This window comes from Ahaetulla prasina, chromosome 2, assembly GCF_028640845.1.
Source record: "Ahaetulla prasina isolate Xishuangbanna chromosome 2, ASM2864084v1, whole genome shotgun sequence".
Classification (NCBI taxonomy): domain Eukaryota; kingdom Metazoa; phylum Chordata; class Lepidosauria; order Squamata; family Colubridae; genus Ahaetulla; species Ahaetulla prasina.
The window spans coordinates 160326637-160350781 of record NC_080540.1 but is presented as its reverse complement, the minus strand read 5'-3'; the positions used below and the strand labels follow the sequence as shown (position 1 = coordinate 160350781).

General features: G+C 43.2%; 1 protein-coding gene across 1 annotated transcript in view; it reads left to right on the top strand.

Moving 5' to 3' along the window:
• Positions 1-23491, top strand: part of MARCHF9 (membrane associated ring-CH-type finger 9) — a 54228-nt gene extending 30737 nt beyond the window's left edge. The window contains exons 2-4 of the mRNA XM_058172664.1: positions 10483-10638; positions 12913-13105; positions 22464-23491. Of these exons, the coding sequence (XP_058028647.1) occupies positions 10483-10638; positions 12913-13105; positions 22464-22792 (678 nt within the window). The 3' untranslated portion in view covers positions 22793-23491. The remainder of the gene's footprint in view (positions 1-10482; positions 10639-12912; positions 13106-22463) is intronic.
• The last annotated feature ends 654 nt before the right edge of the window (positions 23492-24145 follow it).

Below are 24145 nucleotides of genomic sequence, written 5' to 3'. Positions count from 1 at the left end.
GGTGGGAGGGGGAAAACCCTCTACACACTTCTAATAGTAACACTCCTTTACACGAGCACAGCCAGCACCATCAGCGCAACTGAAATGTATGAAGCTGAGACACAAGTTAATCATCTTAGTAACAGTCTGTGCCTTGGGCGGGCGGGCTGGCTATGAATTTGGGAGTTTGCAGTTCTGACACATCTACAAGGTGCCAGGTGGAAAAGGCTCTCGTTGATGTTTCCTTGGGGAAACAAAAAGTGTGAAAAAACAAATAGGGGCAAACTTGTTTGCAAACATACATTCATTAGGAAGCCAGAGAGATATCTGCAGCTGCTTGTCAGGTATATTTTTAGGAACAAACTGGAGTTTTACCGCTTAGGAATGTGTGAAAAGGCTCGGTGTCTTTAGGATTTGTATCGGAGGCTTTAATGGTTTGAGTGTTAAGAGGCAGGAGGGGAATGCCGAGAGGTTGTGGGTTTTTTTGTCTGTCGGATTCTGCAACCAACCCTGACATGAGCGGAATAATTATGAAAATTGCACTGTAACATTTGACTTTCCCATTTAATTAAATTTGATTTTATTAGATGCAGATTGCCCTCAGCCTCAAGAGAAGTAGTTAAGACTTATTTAGATGACAATAGCTATACTCGTACGATTCCGCTGTACAATCATGGTGGCAGGTGCTGTGGGAAGAAAGCCTCATGCCCCTCTCAACTCGGGCCCTATTGTTGGGTAGAGTGAAGCCATAGTTGCTGGGTAACAAGTGAGAACAACCTGTTGGAAGGCATAGGTTACTCTGAACTTCGGGCTACTTCTAGTTATGCTGAGATTCAGCTGTTCTGTAAGGTCAGGACAATGCTACCTTAGCCTTCCAACGTTCCAATCAATTCTGAACTGTGCATTCAAAAATGCGCATGATTAAGCTTCTATGTCAGTGTTGGTGAACGTTTTCAGCACCGAGTGCCGAAACGGGAGCACACCCATGCGCAGGGGGGAGCACTGGGAAGTGGAAGAGCAGCTTCCTGGCGCACGTGCATGGGAGAGCAGTTCCCTGGCATGCATGCGTGCATGCGCTGGGAACCTGAGCTTCCAGTTTCCGGTGTGCACATGCGCACTGGTCACCTGGTCTTCTGGTTTCTGGCACGCATGCACATGCATGTGCATTGACCAGCTGGCTGGTGTGCATGTGCATGCCAGAAATCAGAAGAGCAACGAGTGACGACTGGCTTGCCCGGAGAGATGGCTCTGTGTGCCACTTCCAACACACATCCCATAGGTTCGTCATCGCGGTTCTATGTGATCTATTTATTTATTTATTTATTTTTGTCACAACAATATATGTAGGTATCATACAAAAGATTATATAGTATATAAACACATATATGAGTAAATATAAGGAGGTAAAAGCATATATATAGGAAGAAGAAAAGAAAAACAATAGGACAGGAACGGTAGGCACGTTTGTGCGCTTATGTACGCCCCTTATGGTCCTCTTAGGAATGGGGTGAGGTCAATAGTAGACAGTTTTTGGATAAAACTTTTAGGATTATGGGAAGAGACCACAGTCAGGTAAAGTATTCCAAGCACTGATGATTCTGTTACAGAAGTCGTATTTTCTGCAATCTAGATTAAAGCGGTTGACATTAAGTTTAAATCTATTAGTTGCTCTAGTATTATATTATTATTATTATTATTATTATTATTATTATTATTATTATTATTATTATTATTATTATTATTATTATTATTATTATTATTATTATCTAGTGCCTTCCTTATTCCAAGTTCCAGATCAGACATATCATATACCAGGATTTATGCAGCATCCTTGAAAGCCTGGCCTTCCTTATTTCATGGATAGTAGGAACAGGGCTAATGGTTGCTGGGCTACAGGAGTGACTTACTGATGGCTTTCTTTGAGTTCATTCTGGACAATTGTAAAATAGAGAGGCACGATCCTTTAGTATATTCTGGTAGTGACCAAATGATTCAATTGGTCAAGAATAAAGAACAAAAATTAGTTTGTATACCTGCCAAACTCACTTAAACATGACTTTGGCCAGCATACATCTATCAAAACAACAACAAAAAATTCAATTATTGTACAATTAAAAGTACAACAATAGTTAAGGGATGGAGGATCTCCTGTCATTCTGGCCGCACACCATGGGGATTTGCGAGAAGAACCAAATTTGTAATGTCTTTCAAAAATGAGCAAGGTCAAGACCATCTGTATTTTGGTGGGTGGGGAGACGTAATTCCAAGGGGAAGGAGTTGGCAGATAATCAGAGAAAGGCAGTCCCACAAAAAATCCAGTCCCGTACCATGTAGAGCTTTGTAGGGGTCAGCAATCCAAGGCAAAATAACTGAGAAAATAGTAATGCTAGACCTTTATTGATTTAGGCTACAATAACAGAATCTTGAAGACCTAATAGGTTTTCTCCTTCGTTCCCTCTTATACTAGAGTGTTGATATGAGGGCAGTCTTGAGGGTTTTCTTCCCTGAGTCTTCATGTATTTCTAAGCTAAAGCCATATTTACCTAACATTTGTCACCTGCCTATTTTTTCCAAAACCGTCTCTGTACAGTAGCACTAGCGTTTAGACTTATATACTGCTTCACAGTGCTTTACAGCCCTCTCTAAGTGGTTTCACAGAGTCAGTGTATTGCCCCCAACAACAGTCTGGGTCCTCATTTTACCAACCTCGGAAGGAGGTAGGGCTGAGTCAATTTTGAGCCCGTGAGAATTGAACTGCTGGCAGCCGGCAGTCAGCAGAACTGGCCTGCAGTACTAACCACTGTGCCACCTCTACAATAGGCAATATTCAAAGTAATCTGGAAACTAACCTGGAACCGGTGGAGCTCATGTAATCGTATTGCATAGCTGTACTGAGGTTGATTGCTTTTTCAAGCTGGTTCCTTCCAAATGTGCTCACTCCCATAATTCTCTGTTATCCAGCTCAAGAAGGTACCAAGGTGCCTGTTTGGTTTGGTATGGGATGGATTCAGACAAAGGCAGCCATGTTCACAGGAGGCTAAAAATCCCAATTTATATTTATAAATGTTTTTAAATTTATAAATGTACGTCAGCTTTGTATTTCCAATCCAAAACAGGTCTGCTCAGGAAGTGACACGAGGCTGGCTCCAGGGGATTATAAATGCTTCTTTGGTTGAAGAGGTCTTCCCCGCCACCTTGAAAGAGGCGGTGGTGAGACCTCTCCTGAAGAAGCCTTCCCTGGACCCAGCTATTTTGGGAAATTACTGTCCAGTCTCCAACCTTCGCTTTCTGGCGAAGGTTGTAGAGAGTGTGGTTGCATGGCAGCTCCCCCGGCACCTGGAGGAAGCTGTCTATCTAGACCCGTTCCAGTCCGGCTTCCGACCCGGCTACAGCACGGAGACTGCTTTGGTCGCGTTGGTGGATGACCTCTGGAGGGCCAGGGACAGGGGTTGCTCCTCTGCCTTGGTCCTATTAGATCTCTCAGCGGCTTTTGATACCATCGACCATGGTATCCTGCTGCGCCGGTTGGAGGGATTGGGAGTGGGAGGCACCGTTTATCGGTGGTTCTCCTCCTATCTCTCCGACCGGTCGCAGACGGTGTTGACAGGGGGGCAGAGGTCGTCCTCGAGGTGCCTCACTTGTGGAGTACCTCAGGGGTCGATTCTCTCGCCTACCCTGTTCAACATCTATATGAAGCCGCTGGGTGAGGTCATCAGTGGTTTCGGGGTGAGTTATCATCTGTACGCTGATGATACTCAGCTGTACTTTTCCACCCCGGACCACCCCAACGGCGGTCAGTGCTGTCCCGGTGCCTGGAAGCCGTCACGGGTCTGGATGGGGAGAAACAGACTCAAGCTCAATCCCTCCAAGACGGAGTGGCTGTGGATGCCGGCACCCCGGTACAGTCAGCTGCGCCCGCAGCTGTCTGTTGAAGCAGTTAGTGGCCCCAAAGGAGGTGGTTCGCAACTTGGGCGTCCTCCTGGATGGTCGGCTGTCCTTTGATGAACATCTGGCGGCCGTCACCAGGAGGGCCTTTTACCAAGTTCGCTTGGTCCGCCAGTTGCGTCCCTTCCTTGACCGGGATGCCCTATGCACAGTCACTCATGCTCTGGTTACATCTCGGCTGGATTACTGCAATGCTGTCTACATGGGGCTGCCCTTGAGGTGCACCCGGAGGCTGCAGTTAGTCCAGAATGCAGCTGCGCGAGTAGTAATGGGAGCCGCTCGAGGCTCCCACGTAACACCACTGCTCCGTAGTCGGCACTGGCTTCCTGTGGTCTTTCGGGTGCGCTCCAAGATTCTGATTACCACCTTTAAAGCGCTCCATGGCTTAGGACCCGGGTACTTACGAGACCGTCTGCTGTTACCGTATGCCTCCCACCGACCCGTACGCTCTCACAGAGAGGGTCTCCTCAGGGTGCCGTCCGCCAAACAATGTCGGCTGGCGGCCCCCAGGAGTAGGGCCTTCTCTGTGGGGGCATCGGCGCTCTGGAATGAACTCCCCCCTGGCCTACGTCAAGTGCCTGATTTTCGGACCTTCCGTCGTGAGCTAAAAACATATTTATTTACTCAAGCGGGACTGGCATAATAGTTTGATTTTATATTGGGGTTTTATTAATATTTTAAATTTTAAATTCATTTTTAACTATCAGCCGTTTAGTAATTGCTATATTTTAATTCCTTTTAATTGTATATATCTTGTATTTTATTTTTGGCTGTACACCGCCCTGAGTCCTTCGGGAGAAGGGCGGTATAAAAATTTAATAAAATAAATAAATAAAATAAAATAAATAAATAATTGAAACTTTCCTAAGATTGCTTAGAGTGGTTCCCTGAAACGTTTTCTTTTTTCTTAGAAAGTATGAAATCTCTGTGCTTTGTCACTATTTGATTATGGCATTTTATTTGTAAAAAGTGTATTCATGTGTACTGTGCATTGATGCATTTTTGTAGAATTTTGAAACTAGAATAGAATAGAGTAGAGTAGAGTAGAATAGAATAGAATAGAATAGAATAGAATAGAATAGAATAGAATAGAATAGAATAGAATAGAATTTTTTTATGGCCAAGTGTGATTGGACACACAAGGAATTTGTCTTGGTGCATACGCTCTCAGTCTACATAAAAGAAAAGATACATTTGTCAAGAATCCTAAGGTACAACACTTAATGATAGTCATAGGGAAACAGTCAATATAAATCGTAAGGATACCAGCAACAAGGTTACAATCATATAGTCATAAGTGGGAGGAAATGGGTGATAGGAACGATGAGAAGATCAATAGTAGTGCAGACTTAGTAACTAGCTTGACAGCGTTGAGGGAATTATTTGTTTAGCAGAGTGATGGCATTCGGGGGGAAAAATGTTCACGAAAAAAACTACCTACAATTTAAAAGTAAAATAAAGTAAAAATCATGATAAAGTGTGATGATCCTGATAAAATTTAGTGGAACTATATCCACTGAAAAAAGCCAATGAAATCCACTAAAAAAAAAAAAAAAGACTAGTGTCAGTTAATCCAGAGGTACTATTTTGGGTCTTCCTAAAAACCCTGAAAGATTGTAAGTAACTGGCTAAAATTCAGAGGCAAACTGGTGCATTCAACTTGGAAAGTGCTATAATGGAGGAAGTTTTGAATGCCAGTATAGCGTGAAAGCTAGTGTATTGGAAGAGACCAAGGAAATTCATTGTCCAAGTCCATTCTGTCAGCAGTAGAAGCTGATGTAGCAGCTTGGAGCCAGATTCTCTCTTTCTCCAATCAACACGTTTCACAGAGTGATTGCTGTGGGAATAACCTTGGAGGACAAAGGCCTATGGATGCCATTTTGAGCTGCCAGATAAAAAAATGGGATAGTAATCAACACTTAGAGGCGCACAGATCAGGACCATAGGACCTGATCGTTTTTAATAGACAAGGAGAAATAAGAAAGAAAAAACAGTGCTGTGTGTAAACCAAGATGGAGACTCACCTAATCTAGTGTCTCGTTCCTAACCAAATCCCAACCAGACACTACAAACTGCAACAGCAGGATTCTGCTGCTCATGTTTTACAACCACTAGTACTGAGAAGTTTTGAAAATGCAGATAATATGTAACCATTTTTCTAATAGCCACCAATAGCCATCATCCTTCATGAGTGAACAGAAGGAGGTATTCTTGAGGCCTCCAGAACTTAGGCTAGAAGCATGCATGACTATAGGCCCGTGATGGTGAACCTATGGCACCCTCTCTGTTCGCACATGAGCAGTCACCTCAGTTCAGCTCTGCCATGCACATGCGTTTACCTCCCACTAGTCAGCTGGTCTTTGGGTCTCTGCCACGCATGCATGGGGGGTGGGGGTGGGGTGCGGGGGACGTATGCGTGGGGGTGGGACGTGTACAGAAGCTGGGGCGCATGTGCGGGGGCTGCACATGCATTGCATTTGGGGGGTTTGGGCACGCACACACGCATTTGCATGCGCTTTGGGCACGCGATCCAGAAAAGGTTAGCCATCACTGCTATAGGCGTACTAGACTGTGTACAGCCACACTGCTTTGAAAAGTTGCCAGCTCCAGATCTTGGTTAACCAAACAGAGGCTTGATTGTACTGCGATGTCTTTGTTACAACACCTAAAAGTGGGGTGCCACTTTGATGGCAGAGTGGCTTCCAAGGGGTGCTTAAAACCCCAATAGCTGAGCGAATGTGTACATGTTTCATGTCCCACTCCCCCTCTGATGACCAGGTCAAGGAAGTCCGTATCAAACATGGCAACGAAGCCTCTGCAGCTTGCCAAATTCCTTCGAGGTTTATCGGGGCAGGCAGGAGTCCAAGTTGTGACTTCAGCGATAGAGTCCGATATCAGCAAACTAGATGAGACTTTGCTTGACTCAAGGTTGGAATGCCAAAAGCAGGTCCTTTATATAGGCTGTGGGGTGTGGCTCCATGACTCAGCATTTATCCAGGCCTGCCCCTCCCTTCCTTCTGCTGGCATCGCCTCTCAGATCTCCAGAAGCGAGGATCCTCCCACTTTGAATTGTCTTCTGCTGTTTGGGAAAGGGAGGGGTCAGAAGGAGTAGACCCAAGCAATTCCAATCCGTGGCTGACTTCCTCTGATGGCTGAGCCAAAGGAACACACGCCTTATCGGGTTTGTTCATTCCTGGAATCCTCCTCCCCAGCCAGGGCCGGGGGCTGGAGGCATGACAGGCCGTTCATCTTCATTATCAGACTCGGAGTCTGATAACAGGCCCAGTTGGAGACAGGAGGGGCCCAGCTGAGGAGAGGAGGGAGGACAAGTCACAACAACAATTGTCAGTAGGGAAGATATCTCACATGTCCTATTCCAGTGATGGTTAACCTTTTAGGTGTCGAGTGCCCAAAGCCGAACCCCCAAAATGCAATGCGAGCGCTCGCTGTGCATGCACACGCATGCACACTGATGCGCCCCAGTCCCCCTGTGCCCCATTTTGGCTTCTAGTGACATGCCCCGTTTTGGGCCTGGAAAGCCTCCTGCACCAACTTGGAAGCCAAAATGGGGCGCGGAGGCGCAGCACGAAGCCCCCCCCATGCCCTGTTTTGGGCCTGGAAAGCATCCTGCACTAATGTGCACCCCTGTGCATGCACCCCGCCCCCCTGTACATGTGCATGTGCGTCTCCTGCATGCGCCCCCCGCATGCGCGGTAGAGACCCAAAGACCAGCTGGCCAGAGGAAGGTGCACACACAAGCGCGGTGGAGCTGGGCTGGGTCAATGGCTGGCGTGCCTGCAGAGAGGGTTTTGCATGCCACGTGTGGCACGTGTGCCATAGGTTCGCCATCATGGTTCTATTACATTGCAAATACTTCAGGGACATCAGATCAACATACCTTCTCCCTCTATTAGAGAAATTTCTAGGGAGATCAGACAATTTCTACGTGAACCATCTCCTTCAAAATTCAAAGCCAGCCATCCAACATTTGAAATGTTGTGCTGCGGCAGTGATATTAAGGGGGAAAAAAACCACCTAAAGAACTAAAGATCCTTATTTGTATCACTTAGTTATTTTCTAATAATTTTTAGAGAATGGGTTTATTTTAATGTTTAACTTTTGTGCTGGTCTGTGACCGTAATAAAGATGGATTCTGAGTCAAAGGGGTGCTTCATTGAAGGTCCATTCAAAGCTGAGACCTCTGAGGCTTCTCATAGGTTCAGCATCATGGCATTGTGTGCATCATGAGAAGCCAGAGTTAGTTCTTAGTGAAGATTGTAGTTGCAGAACTACGATCTTGTAGTGTTACAGTGTATGATTGCATATGGAATTCATATTCTACCTAGGAACCAATTAGACTTCACCTGTGCTGTGACTATACTGTACTGTGTGCCTGAAACAGGAATTGCTCTTCTGACCTGAAGCTTTTAACTCCTCACCCTGTTGGCAAATGGAAATATATACTCCCCCTTCTCTTTCCTTTAACAAGTCCTTTAACTGCTCTTGTATCTCTCTGTGTGTTCATATGTTGGGAGATATTTTTCAGCAGGACAGTATAGAATGCAGTGTGGGTAGAGGTCCATTACTTCTATTTTTCTTTCAAAGTAAAAATTCCCAGCATCTTAAATAAGTGTGTGGGTGTGCATCATCAGTAGTGGGTTTCACTTATCTTTGCTATTGGTTTGGAACTGTGAGTGTGCACGCTTGCGCTTGCTTCGCTCATGTGTGGCACTTCTGCGCATGCGCAGAACCTTCTGCACATGTGCAGAGCGTCTGTGATGATGTCTGGGCAGGTGGGCGGAGCCGCCCGCTGCCACCGGTACCAGTTCGCCCGAACCGGAGCGAACCGGTAGAAATCCACCACTGGTGTGTGTGTGAGTGTAGGTGTGCATGGGTGTTGTGTCTCGTCCGATCTCACCACCACAGCCGGGGTCTGCTTATCTGCTTCTGAACGCTGAAGAATGTCCTAGCATGCCTCCCGGCCCCAGCCCTGGCTCCATGCCCAGACAGGCTGAAGAGGAGGAAGTATCTCCAGCCCCCAGCTCTGGCTCCATGCCCAGGCAAACGGAGCAACTAGACCCCTCCCCCTCCTCCACAGCATGTGAGCCTGAGGGAGGTCAATTGCCAACAGCTGCCGACTGGAGTGACCCTCGCGTCAGAAGACTTGATAGGCGGAGGCAACAGAAGGAAGGGAAGGGCAGGCCTGGATAAGTGCTGAGTCATGGAGCCACACCCCATGGCCTATATAAAGGATCTGCTTTCTGGCAGTCTCTGAGTCAGGCAAAGTCTAAACATATCTTGCTGAAGTCACTTTCTGGTCTCCTGCCTGCCCTGAGGACTTTGCTAGGACTTTGGCAGAGCTGCAGAGGCACACCTGATTTGGATTTCCCTGACCCGGCCGTCAGCGGAGGAGTGGGACACGACAATGGGTGGCTGATTTTTGCTTTACAAATGGGTGACCCCAGTCAGTGTCTTCTGGTCTTTTGTACTCAGTCTCCGCTTTGTTGCTATGCTTAGAGTAATGGGATTCATCAGGCGACCAGTCGTATCTGAAACGGGATGTGAGAGAACTCTTGATGACTCCTTGTGTTGCCTGTCCTCCATTTGACAGGAACCCACTGCAGTTTCCTTTCCGAGGCTCATATCCATAACACATCATTAATACTTCCTGCAAGCGGGTCTGAAATATTGATGCTAATTGCTCTTCTGGTTTGCCTAGCAGCACATTAAGCAGGTAGAACTAACAAGCCACTTTTAAAAATAATGAAACAGGGCTAATGGACAGCCAGCCTAGAGATCCTGGGCCTTATAATCCAGAATTCTCTGAGTAGGCTTTGAAGGGATTGTTTGCTCGGATTGGATGTTCTTGGCATGATGGGAGATCAATCAATCAGAATAGAGCTGGAAGGGACTTTGGTAGTCTTCTAGTCCAATCCTCTGCTCGATCAGGAGACCCTATATACCATTTCAGATAAGTGGTTGTCCAGTTTCTTCTTAAAAACCTCCAGTGATGAAGCACCCACAACTTCTAAAGGCAAACTGTTCCACTGGTTAATTGTTCTCACTGTTAGGAAGTTTCTCCTTAATTACAAGTTGCTTCTATCCTTGATTAGTTTCCATCCATTGTTGCTTACCCTGCCCTTTGGTGCTTTGAAAAATAAGTTGACCCCCCTCTTTTGGGGGGCACTATTGTTGTTGTTCCTGTTGTTGTTGTTATTATTATCTCTTTTATTAATTAAACATGAAACTCAGTCAACTGAACATTTAAAAATGTATCATAAATATCATGGACTGGCGCCAATGGTTGATATGTGTTGTTGTTGTTGTTGTTATTAGATATTATCCAAGATATAGAAGGAATACAGGTTAGGAATAGGGAACTATAGTTTTGCAGATGTCGCCAGATGCCAATACCCATCATCCCCAGCTAGCCTGGATCATTATTGGGGATGCTGGGACTTAGGAGTCCAGCCAGAGACCATAGAGTCTGTTCCTCTGCTGTAAGCAGTAAAGGATTCCCTGTTTTAATGCGATTCTTCCAACTCTCTTTTCTTGCAGGGGGAGCTGCTCAGCCCCTGTCGCTGCGATGGTTCCGTCCGCTGCACCCACCAGCCTTGCTTGATTCGCTGGATCAGTGAGAGGGGCTCCTGGAGCTGTGAGCTCTGCTACTTCAAGTACCAGGTCTTAGCCATTAGCACAAAGAATCCGTTGCAGGTAAGCCTTGCCTGGCGACTGAGCTTTAGGAATAGTGGCCGGAAGGGGAAATACAGGAGTCAAGAGCAGAGGATGGTAGACATGGTGCATAATCTTTGTCTTCCTCCACCTCCTCTCTCACGTGCGCGCGCACACGCGTACACGCACACACACATACATATGGTTACCATCACATTCAGTTATTACTCCGTCTATCCCCCTCTGAGATATGGGGTAGATGAGAAGGTTCCCTAGAAATGCCTGTGTTCTTGGATGCACATCTCCCTTCCCTCTTGTCTTTTTTCTTCCTCCACCCATAAGCTATCCTTAGCAGCCCCGAATGCTGCTGGAGGAACTTCCCAGAGGGAGCAGGTTCCGCTTTGAAGCTGTCATTCACTTCAGATATATCAGCAGAGGCAGTCGGGTGACCTCCACCAGGAGTGTCACGCTGGAAGGGATCTTGGCAGATCAAGATATATCTGTCCGCATTCCCTTGTTCTCTTCTGCAAGTGCAACATAATCTGGCAGGCAACATTTAGGCTGGAAAAGTCTCATACATAACCTTTATTTTTATTTTTTTTGTCACGATGTAAGCATAACCGTCTCCTTCAACTTTGGCTGCTCGGTTCTCTCTCTGTGTAGCCTCTCTCGCCTGGTGAATTCCAGCTCCATCCACGTAAGGGGTGAATCATGGAGAGGGGAGACTGTACCAAGTGACAGGCGAAAAAGTCGAGTGGTGGTGACTCTGCCAGTGACAAAAGAAATGAATTGGTCCTGAGTCATGCACAGGCGGACAGTTTGCTTGGTAACATCAATCTTTGTCCTTAATTCCAGGACAAGCTGTTCAGAGGGAAGCTGCTTCCTCTCTCCCTAACTTGCTCCTTCCTCATGGAAGGAACTGTAAAAGTGTTTTTGAAATATATATATATGTTTTCTGAGGTTTTCGCGGGTGTTTGTATGTAGGTCTTTGGTTATTCGGGTTTTCTCCCGCGTAAAATTGGAAGTGTCTTGGCGACGTTTCGACGAAGTCTCATTCGTCATCTTCAGGCTTCAGCTTCGTGCTTCTGGGAGCAATGTGTGAATCACACATTGCTCCCAGAAGCACATCACACATTGCTCCCAGAAGCATGAAGCTGAAGCCTGAAGATGATGAATGAGACTTCGTCGAAACGTCGCCAAGACACTTCCAATTTTACGCGGGAGAAAACCCGAATAACCAAAGACCTACACACACACACACACACACACACACACACACACACACACACATATATGCAAAGAATATAGGCGTTTCAGCAGCGGGTTCTAGCACTGAAAGTGGACTAGAGGAGACCAACCGACAACTTACCTTGCAAACATGGTGCAAATATTGATTTATTTAGATATTTTGTCTGGCTGCCCAACTCACCACAGTGATTCTGAACAACTAACGGAACATGAAAAACTAAACAAACAATATGTGCAAACCAGTGGTGAAATCCAATTTTTTTTACTACCGGTTCTGTGGATGTGGCTTGGTGGGCGTGGCAGGGGAAGGATACTGCAAAATCCCCATTCCCTCCCCACTCCTGGGGAAAGGATATTGCAAAATCTCCATTCCCACCCCACTCTGGGACCAGCTAGAGGTGGCATTTGCCGGTTCTCTGAACTACTCAAAATTTCTGCTACTGGTTCTCCAGAACCTGCTGGATTTCACCCTTGGTGCAAACCCAGATCCATGACACTTAAATCTAATTGTGTCATACCCCCCACCCCACAAAGACAAAAGCCACAACATCTCATGGACACAGACTAACCTCCCAAATGATCGGATGATCCAAACACACACCCTTTGGGATGGATAAGAGTAAAACTTGTGTGACTTCCTTATCAACTCTACGCACATGCATGCTCTCCCTTTTTATGCAAAGAAACCACCCTCCAATACTACAATTAATGCTTTTTAACTTGACAGGGGGTTGAGTTATGACAGGGAAGGATAAGGAATTGGTGGCTCTCAAGATGTGGCCGAATGTCTTTGTTAGTCCCAGGTGATGGATGCTGGAATGGTGCTTCAGCAATCTCTGCCTCTCCCACCTTACTACAGAGAGAAGAAACCGTGAATAGAACTTGCATCTAGGATAGGAGAGAAAGTAACATTATATTTACTCTGCTAATCCCAAAGGTGATCTGTATCTCCTCTGTGATGAAGGGGGATCTTCACATTTGGACTTCTCGGTCCTGTTGGGTAGGGATGCCCATCACAAGAGTAACCCACCCAAGACCAACCCTTTTGGCTTGTTTTCTCCTTTACAGTGGCAGGCAATTTCCCTGACGGTGATTGAGAAGGTGCAAATTGCAGCCATCATCCTGGGTTCCCTCTTCCTCATTGCCAGCATCTCCTGGCTGATTTGGTCGTCACTCAGTCCCTCGGCCAAGTGGCAGCGGCAGGACCTGCTCTTCCAGATCTGCTATGGGATGTATGGTTTTATGGATATCGTCTGCATAGGTGAGAACTTCCTTTTCCCAAGCTTTCTCCTGTTGCTTGAAAAATGACCGTGTTCCCTTCTCACAAACAGAGGATGCCATGGGCAGACAGAGGCAATTTCTCATGTTTCTCTGGTTCTATGAAAATCAAAGCAAAGAAGTACCAGGGTAGATTTCAGCAGAATTTGTATCATGGTCATTAATGAAATCCAGAGGTTTCCTGGAGTGTCTTCCAGTAATAGTCTTAGGGTATAGAGACATGCTGGATGAAACTAGGGACGGGCAGTGACAGACATATTTTTGTTGCAGTCTTCTTGAATTTGAGTTTGCAAGAATCTGCTGCCATGCCTTATCATGTTTTTGTTTTCATTCTCTTTTTTGCTCTTTTAAATAACTTTGAAAGCTTAGAGTCCTTTGCATGTTTGCAGTTTATGCAAACGTACTATACTCTGAGCTCAGCATCTTGAAAATCGATTTACGGTATTTCTGTTTCTCCCAATGTGGTTCTGTTTCTGATTCAGAGGGCTAAAATCTCTAGTTCATCTCCAGAACATATACCTGTAGCTATAACTCAAATGTAAGCTCTTGATATAGAGATAATTATATCTGGGTAATTCTAGAAGAGACGCAGATTGAAACAAAGAGCAGATTTGATTGGTTAGTTCCAAAATCCTTTCCCATTCTCAAAAATAAGCCAAACACACTAATGTGCTTGGTTGTTTTCTACTTTGTTTCATAACCAAAGTAAGTAACAAGTCATCATTCTTTGGTCATGAAACATCTGCAAGAAAACAACCAAGCTCAGAGAGCACTAAGGACTCCCATAATCTTAGCAGACCTCAACAAGCCAAGTGGGGTTGAACTTGGCTAGTGCTTGGCTGGGTGACTACCAGGAAGTCTCCGAATTATAGGCTAAACTGTAAGAATTAAAACAAAAATACTTGAAAAAGGCAAGAGACAAATATTGTTGTCAAAGAAAGCATATCTATGAATTCACCAAAGTTCAGCTTGAGTAGGGAGACTTTCATCTTTCATAGGAATATTTAAGGAATACATCTAACAGTAATTAAAGGAGCTCAGCATTGTTCAGGCTTCAGGGTGAAACGGTGGGGGCTGAAAAAAAAAAGGAAAGATGCTGCTACTTTAAAGGACCCAGAGGACTCTTAAAGCAGTGGCATATATTATTTTTAGGGTAAGCGATAGCCTGCGAAAGACTCAGCTCTTTTAAAGGGTATCAGAGGAAAGCTGTGCTTGCGAGCAGTCAGAAGCATTTCTTCTTGTGACGCATGCATTTTCCTAATATTAACTGCATGACGCTACACATCATGCAGCTTAGTCATAGCCCTAGAATTTGCAAAATATTTCTGTTGAGCCTTCAGAGCCGAACACACGGCCCATCCCTGGAGAAACCGTCTGTCATCTAGGCTGGCATGCCATCATTGTTTACTTTACAAATCACCCCGCCCTTCTCGGCTACCCACTCTCATCCATGGGACAACCTTCTGGTTCCATCTTCCCCCTCACTTCTGCTTTACCCTTACATGCCAAATACTCCCATCATAGCCGGTATAAGCCATCCAATCCCCTCCCTTGAAATCCCTAGCAGATTGAAAGGCTATAATTCCCATCCCGGTACTTTCCAGCAGGCAAAATGAGTAGCATTATGATGGAGGGAAGCGGCAGCTTGAATATTTCAAGACCACATGGGCAGGGTGACCAGTTCAGGACTGTAGGAATCCAGACCACTGTTGGATGGTAGCAAAAAATAAAAATACTCAAAACTCTCTTGGACCACCATGTAATGGTCAGTTATAGGTGTTACCCTGCTTTGGTAACTCTATATGGGCAGGGAAGGAATTGGGAATTATAGTTCCTGAATGGTCATGTGGTTGGACCATATCACATGGTCACAGGGCCATGCCAGATAGTGACAGAGAAGGGAAGCCACCTTTCTTCAAATACCTGGTTCTCCAGAATATTTACTTGGGTTTCTTACTTATTAAAAAGCTTTAACTGAATTTCTTATGAACTCTTAATAATAACCTGCAAGCAAGAATTGGTGGGACCACAAAATAGATAAAGTAATATAAAATGAAGAAGGTAAAGTGCTCTGGCACTCTAGAAGTGCAACAGCACCTGCCACATAACATCCCAGACTGAACAATTGTTGATAAGAAAGACAAAAACATCTGACTAATGGTCATGGGAGAACCTGGAGACAGCAAAATAGAAGAGAAAGAACTGGAGAAAATCGCAAACTACAAAGGCCTGCAAATAGAAACAGAACTGCTGTGGCAAAACGAAGCAAAGATAGTGCTGATAGTGATGGGTATCTTGGGTGAATCCCAAAAAATCTGGAGCACCACTTAAACACTATCAGCATTGGCAAAAATCATCAGCCAATTGCAAAAGGCAGCTTTGCTTGGAAGAGTTTACACCCTATGACAATACCTTTAATACTATAAAACAACGTGCATATCCCAAGTCCTTGGGAAGACTCAGTAGGCAGACAAAATGCCAAATCAATTGTTCCAACAATAATAACAATAATTAAATTGAATATTAAATTATTATTATTATTATTCCATAGATGAAATGAAATAACTGCTCCCTTTTGGGTCTCTAAACCCGAAGAAATAAATGTGGCGCATCAGGGTTTTAAAAAAAATCTTGATGAGTCTTGCCACATTATTATTACTATACTATTACAGTAAACTTCAATTTAATAACCTAACAGGGTAAAAGGAATATCCATTAAACCAAAGTGTCCATTACATCCAATAAGAATTTAGACAAGAGTACTTTTTGTATTTTGTGCATATGTAAAATGGCATTGGATCCACAAAAAAGAAATTTGGTGTTTTACATCCAAAATCTTCTAAACAGAGATCTATTAAATAGAGCAGGGGTTTCCAGCTTGGCAATTTTAAACCTGGAGGACTTCAACTCCCAGAATTCCCCAGCCAGTTGGCTGGGGAATTCTGGGAGTTGGAGTTTGCCAGGCTTAAAGTTGCCAAGGTTGGAGACCCCTGAAATAGAGGACCTTCTTTACCATCGCCAAATGACATTGTCATAATCCATCCCAAAACTTTTCGTTATTTAAATTATTATTGAATTGAATAACATTTGTAATACATACTTTCACATAAGAATCATTGGTTTCTATTGAAAAAAAAAACCTTCCCGAGATATTTCCATAAACAACAGTGACTTCCAAAAGCATTTCTTGTGGATTACAAATATGATTTAATTGCATTAATTGGTTATGCTTTAAGAATTGTATTAATTTTAAGGGGTAGATTCCTTAAAAGGATTTTTTTTAAGGCGCACCTAACAATTGAAAAAAGCTGACCCTAGGGCTTTAATGAATGACAAAAAAGGTGGTTCCTTTTTCCCCCCTGAGGTCTGAATCATTTTTGAAGCATATTCAGCCTTAGTAATTTGTCCTCGGTGCACCCTGTGCTGTAGTTCTGGTACGTTTCTCATCAGATGACTGGATATTTTTCCTTTAGCACTACACACTCTCGATTGGAAAGAAACCTGTTTTAAATTGGAAGCTGGTGACATTCACTAAAGAGACCGAGCCAGGTCTATGGCACTGATGGATGAGCTCTGTTGAGATGGGCAGGATAACAGGCAGACTCTTGTGGGCAGGAGCCAGGCACTGTCACTGAGAAGTGAATGAATGATTTTTCTGTTTCCCCCTTGATTTGACTGAATTACCTGTCTTGCATGGTAATGACCCACCTTGGGAGATGGCAGCAGGGCGCTCAAGTGAACGCCACTGGGTATTGCCTCTTTGGTACATATTTATATTTGATGGGTATACTAGGAGTTTGTGAACAGAGAGGGAAGACTTGCATTTCTTTCACAAAATTCTCTCTTTTTTAATTAAAAAAATCCAGGTACCTGTGATCACACAAACATAAATCAATTTCACTTGGTGAAATACATATCAACCCTATTTTGATATCTCATCTAGTGAACGGTTCTTGGAAAAATTCTGATTAAACATTCTGATCATCCCATTTATTTACTATATAAGAGAGTTGAAGGAGAGTTTTGTTTATTCTTAAACTCAGTATCTAAAAACAAAATCTTTATACTGTCTTTAATGACAAATGGCTCACAAAATGTGTGTTTCCCATCAATATTTCAGCTTGAAGAATTAATTTGATGTCAATTCCCTATGCATGTAAAATACAGATTTCTAACTGAAAACTGTAAATATTCATTATTTTTTCGATAATTTGTGCTAATAACCATAGACAGAGTGAGTTTATCTAAGGTGGGGTGGGGAACAATGGACTTTTTATGACTTGTGGACCTCAATTCCCAGAATTCCCGAGCCAGCCTCAGGAATTCTGGGAGTTGAAGTCCACAAGTCACAAAAGGGCCATTTTTCCCCACCCTTGATCTAATTTGGTGGCAGTTTTCCGAAGCAAAGATTTTGTAACAGAATAGTTATCTCTTCACCATCATTAGGACTAGTAACGAATAAAGGGATTGTATTATGCCAGGGTATGTGGATACATTTTTATGTTCAATTTCTTCTTATTCTATATTAAGAGCTACATGTGGCTTACAAGAATTTTTAAAAACACTGTTTATTTACATATTTGATAGCCATTATATGCTGCTCCAGTCATAAACAATGGACAAAATACAAAAAAAGTGCATCCCTAAACACAAAATAATAAAAACAGTGGGCAAAACTAAAAAGAATATTTTTTACAAAACTAGTGATAAACGAATTAGAGAAAAGGAAAAAGTATGAACAATCTAAGTAGATCACCTATACGTCAATTTTAAACAATATACAGGTAGTCCTCAACTTATGAGCATAATTGAGCCCAAAGTTTCTGTTGCTAAGTAAGACATTTGTTAAGTGAGTTTTACCCCATTTTACATTTTTTCTTGCCACAGTTGCTAAGTGAATCACTGCAGTTGTTAAACTAGTAACATCGTTGTTGTTAAGTGAATCTTTGCTTATCAGACGGTTGCAAAAGGTGATTACATGACCCCAGGACACTGCAATATATTTATAACTTATAATAATGGTCACATGATCAAATTTCAGACACTTGTCAACTGTCATAAATATGTCAGTTGACAAGTGTCTGAATTTTGATCACGTGACCATCGGGAGGCTGCAACAGTCGTACGTGTGAAAATGGTCATAAATCACTGTTTTCAGTTCTGTTGTAACTTCGAGCAATCGCTAAATGAACCATTACCTGTATTAGTTTTCAAATTTAAAAGAGAATAAGAATCTATTATTATAAATATGAAGACATCTGTGTCCAAAAAAAGATATTACATCATTTTTAATTAGTAGGAAAAAAAATCTAGATAATTACCCTTAATGCCTGGAATAATAACAACAACAACAACAGCACTGACAATAATGTTAGTATTATTTTCCAATTTCTTAAAATAATTTTCTTAATTCCACGTGCCCCATTTAGCCAAAGCTGCTCAAAATCAATCGAATTCCACATTTTTGAAACATGATCCAATATTAACATTATTGTCTTTAACATTAAATGATTTCCTCATAAATTGACTGACGTATATTAACCTATTGTTCCAAAAAGATGCCAACTCAAAAGAAAATATGATACAAGTCAGTGATCTCTTCCATAAAGTTAAATATTCATGAGCGTCAATGTCAGCAATCCAGTCTACAATCCAACAGGGGCCAAATATCTCCGCCTCTTTACAGTCTCAGAATTGAAAGGTCCATTTTACTATACATTGACCCAAGTAATTGCCAAGGCCTTAATGGAAATAAATCAGAAAGTTTCCAATGAGATCCACAAAGGATGACAGCCTACTAAATTTCCATTCCGCATAGACATGGCTGATACGATAAAAGCTCAGTGATATTTTTGAAATCACCAGCATTAAAATATAACCTCAGTTTAAGCAGGGAAACCCTTGGCAGCCTGTTTTGCATATAAACGTGCTCAATAATTTGTCTTTCTGAAGAAAATACTTGGATGAGGTTTTAATGTTCAGTTTCTTCCTGTTCTTTATTAAGAGGTATGTGCAGTTTTAAAAATTCTATTTTTATATCCAGTCCTGAAGACTCAACCCCCTAAGGCTGTGTAAAGTACAGGTAGTCCTTGATTTGTGACCACAGTTGAGCCTAAAATTTCTGTTACATGAGACATTTGTTTTTCACCATTTTGCCACTTTTGCTAAGCGAATCAGGGCAGTTGATAAATTAGTAATCCTGTTGTTAAGGGACTCTGCCTTGCCCACTGACTTTGCTTGTCGGAAGGTTGCAAAAGGGGATCACATGACCCTGGGACCCTGCAAGCGTCATAAATATGACTCAGTTGCCAAGCATCTGAATTTTGATCATGTGACCATGGGGATGCTGCAAAGATTGTAACTGAAAAACTCTCATCAGTCACGTTTTTCAGTGCTGTTGCAACTTTGATGGTCACTAAATGAATGGTTGTACGTCGAGGACTACCTGTAGTAACTTGCCGAAGGCCAACTCAATTTTTGTAGTCGAGCAAGAGATTTAAATCTTGTTTTACAGAAATGGAGATTTTCCTCCCGCCCCCCACCTCTAAACAACGATCCAGTAGGGAGAAGATTAATTTGAATTTGTTTCTTGGGGGGGGGGGAAACGGAACGAAAGTTCTCATACCGATTATGAATATTTTCCTTTAGAATGATGAATAAAATATATATTCCACTCTTTTCCTGCCCATAAGTTACGTCTAGGACTAGGCAACCAGAAGACTTTGTTTACCCAGAATCATTAAAATTTTATGCTAAGAACATGCAATCGTTGCAGGATGCTCCAGCTTGTGCTGCAGTTTTCACCAGAGAAAAGCAAGAATTCAGTACCATTTTTCTCTGAGTGCCTGTCTGTTTGCTGTAGTAGAGGTCAGCGGGACAGAGCGGAGCCAGTGGCAGTCCTGCCTCCTCAGAAGGGGCAGTTCTTAAAAGTTGGAAGGAACTCTGCTTCTTGTCCCTGTTAAAATAACAGAGAAGGTCAAGGAACTAAAAGAAATGAAAACATATACTTCTTCACTGAACGTTTGGAATACTGAATTCATCAAACTGTATTGTAGCTACGATAATATGTATTTTAGACGAGAAGCCAAGTTAGTCTTCCGCAAAAACAACAATGAAGCACTTGTAGCACTTTGATGCTGGTGCCTTGTCCATATTCACGTAGTCCTTTAGTGCCCACAGTTGGGAACCAGCAACTTGATCGTTAATCAAAATGATCGCTAAGTGATTCGTCACGATTTTACAGCTTTACTTCAGCTCTCCTTTGCTTCACAGGCCTGTAAATGCAAGGATTATTTTTTTTTAATTTCTTTTTGTCACAACAGTATACACAAACAATTGTCATAGATAAAACAACATATTTTGAAGAAAATATATACATATATGTAAAAAAATATGCATCAACTATATCAATTTGATATGATGAAGGGAACAATAGGACAGGAACGGTAGGTTAGTTCTTTGTCACTGTTGTAACTTCAACAGGTCAATGCGTGAGGCAGTCACTAAGCAAGGACTCCCTATAGTTCGTTAGATGGATTGTAATCCATAAAAGGATATACGTGATCATAAATATGTTAGTCTTTAAAAAAATAAAATTGAATACATCAGGTATTCTTAAACAGACATTGTTCATACAAACTACAGAAGTAGTTTGCAATTGCCTTCTGCATTTTTTTTCAACCTTCCAATTCAGCATCTGATCTTTAAGATCCCTCGAACCTTTTTGTTATTATTTTTTCTAACTTATGTTAATAGTACTAGAATTCTTATTTATTAGAAGTTTTTGTCAGCTTTGGAAGCCATATTAGGCCGGAAGCTTCCGTGCTGCCACCTTCTCATGTGTGGGAAAGTAGGAGGGGGGATTTAGTAGAGGGATTGTCTTTAGACATAATAGCCTTCTTCCTGTTGGTCAAGGTCAGGCCGATCCTGCATCTGGAGGAGGAGTGGTCGGAGTGCTGTCTCGAGATGGGACAGTTGGCGATTTGAGCATGTGATCAACTGAGGAGTGAGGGGATGGTTTTGGGGTTTTTTGATTTACTGAGGGAAAACCCAGACCTCTCAGATTCAGGTTTTCCCAAATGTGCCAGTTTACCTATCCTAGTAAATAGAACTTTGAACAATGCTTGCTTCAGAGTTTTTATTTGGTGTTGGGGGGTTGTTGTTTTTCTGGAATGCTGACAGTTTTGTGGTGAAAGCTAAAACACTATACACATTTTAAAATGAATGGATCCTTATATTCTTAAACTAGAGAAGCCAAAGATTAGGATTTTAGAGCATACCAAATCATGTATAATATAATTTATATTCAAAAAGTAACGAAGGGATTTTAAATCTACAGAGAATACTGAAACAATTACTTCAATTTCCCCCCCAAAAAAAATTTTCTGTATCATTTTTGTTGGCTTCCGAAGGTATGAAAATCTTTAGATCTCTCATATCCTGAAACAGAGCTTTGTTCCTCTGTGAAAATTGAATGTACACAAGTACATAGCAGAAGATAAATGATCAGAGAGATATGGGTGTTTTGTGGCAGAGTGATGAATTTCACTAAAGTTGGAGGTGGAAATAAAAAGAAGGACTGCCCAAGTGCATTCAACGCATCAGCCTGTTATCCCTGAGCTTTATTTCATTTATTCATTCATCTAATTAGGTAATGTCATAATGTGCCCAGCACTGTATAGGAAAGGGGGGGGGGGGAAACCGGACAATTTCCTGCTCTAAAGAGCTTAGTGTGACGTTCAGGAAAATGGAGAGATGGAAATGGGGGAGGGGGTGTTCACGCTTTGGTGCCGATTCAGTTGGAAATAAAGCAAAGAAGTAAGGGGAAAGGATAGCTTAGCAAATACTAGCAAACCCAGTCAGCTTTGGCTTATTGGTCAAGCCAATCATGGCTTCATACAGTGTGTGAATCCAGACAGGGTGAGAGGTGGCCTGCAGGAACTAAGAAGATGGGCTGAAGTATTTAGGGAAGTGATTTATCCTGCATGGCAACTGACTGTATATGCAAAATGGGTGATTGGTTGATTGATTGTTGCATTTCTACCCCAACCTTTCCTCAAGGATTGAAGGCAAAGCACATCCTTGATTTAATCCTTACAATAATTCTGTGGGATGGACTGGCCTGAGAAGTAACGATGTAGCCCAAGCCACCCACTTCCTGGTCTTGGCTCAACCTTTTAAAATGTTAGATGAAATAGCCTATGACTGTTTTTCTACTGGCGGCTGAGTCTTTTGCAAATAAGGCAATGCCCTCTAATCTAAGCGTATTGGTTCAAGCCAGCCTTTCCTCTCCCACCTTTGTCTTTGCAAGGATCACAGTTGTCCCTCGTCTCTTTCCACAGGCCTGATCACTCACGAAGGCTCCTCGGTGTATCGAATATTCAAGCGCTGGCAGGCAGTGAACCAGCAGTGGAAGGTGCTGAATTACGACAAAGCCAAGGACCTGGGGGAACCCCTCGGCGGGAGCACAAAGACAGGGGGGCGGAATTCACGGACGAATCCCTCCTCAGGGAGTGAGAGGACCTCCCAGCGGGGCCAGCGGGTTAGGACTATTTTGAACCATCACTGTGGTTATACAATTCTGCACATTCTCAGCCACCTGCGGCCTAATGAACATCGCGGGGGCTCCGGTTCCGGCCGCGAAGTGGTCATGAGGGTGACGACCGTATAATAACCGCTTAGGGAGCTTTTGTCAAGAGGGAGAGGCTCTGCAGATCCGATGGAAGGAAGACACCGATGCCCTTGCTTCCACACAAAGGCTCCGTTTTGAGCCCCTACGGGGTTGGCCACACATTGAATACTGTCTGATGAAGAAGGCACCCGGCTCTGTGGCGTTGCCGCAGACCCCACCCAAGCCTTCCTTGTAAGGGAGGAGCGCCTCAATGTGGTTTCCTCTTCCTGATCTCCCATCAATGTGAATTCTTTTCCTTTCCATCCAGGCCTGTGATGAAAGGAGAGACAACCCAGCCCTCCCCCACCCTAGCCCAGCCCTCCTGATGCCACCTCCCTGGCTTCTCTTGTTATGATTAAACTCTTTGGAAGTTGGGTGGGCTTTTATTTTATTTTATTTTATTTATTTATTTATTTTAAAAATGGCCCCTTGCTGGGTCCCTTTCTGGACAAGTCTTGGCGCCAACCCATCCAGAAATTTGGAAACATTTTTACCTCATCTTTCAAAGGAAAACCTGCCAGAAGAACCACGCCTTGCCACCCTCATCCTGTTGCTCTCTTTCTCTCTGACCAGGAGATGCCAACCAGAGAGGCTCTGAACTTTATGACCATCCCCTCCCGAAAAAAAAAAATTTGAAAAATGGTGCAATAAACATGTTTCTTAAAGCAAAATGGCATCTTGCAATAAGGTTGCTGCACGTTTCATCTTTAATTTACTGCATGAAAATCTGTTTCTCCTGTTCTCCCTTCCCTCCCTTCCCTTTCTCTCCAATTATGGAAGGATAAAAGATTGTTTATATACAAATAGGTGTCTTCCATTTGCATTGTGCACTTTCCTTTTTAAAGTTCTATTCCAGAGAGCTGGACATGTGTGTAATAGATCCTGGAAGAGAAGGGGAAATATACGCTTGGGGGAGTCAGGCAGGAAGGTGGGTGGAAACCTCACCGTGTCCGGCCTTTGGGTCTGTTTTGAGAAGAAAGAGCTTAAGTCTTGTTTAGGATTAAGCTACTTTGAACTGGATGGGGTTTGTTTCTGAGTGGGCATTCATAGAATTTCTCTATATATCCCATTGATGCGACAATTATGGCAATCGTTTCTTGCATTTAAGAACTTGACTTCAACTGTAGTCCAATCCTACGTTTGTTGATTTGGAAATAAGTGTTACTTTAAGTTCAGTGCAGTGGTGAAATCCAAATTCTTTTTCTACCAGTTCTATGGGCGTGCTTGGTGGGCGTGGCAGGGGAAGAATACTACAAAATCTCCATTCCCTCCCCACTCCAGCGGAAGGATACTGCAAAATCCCCATTCCCTCCCCACTCCTGCAGGAAGGATATTGCAAAATATCCATTCCCA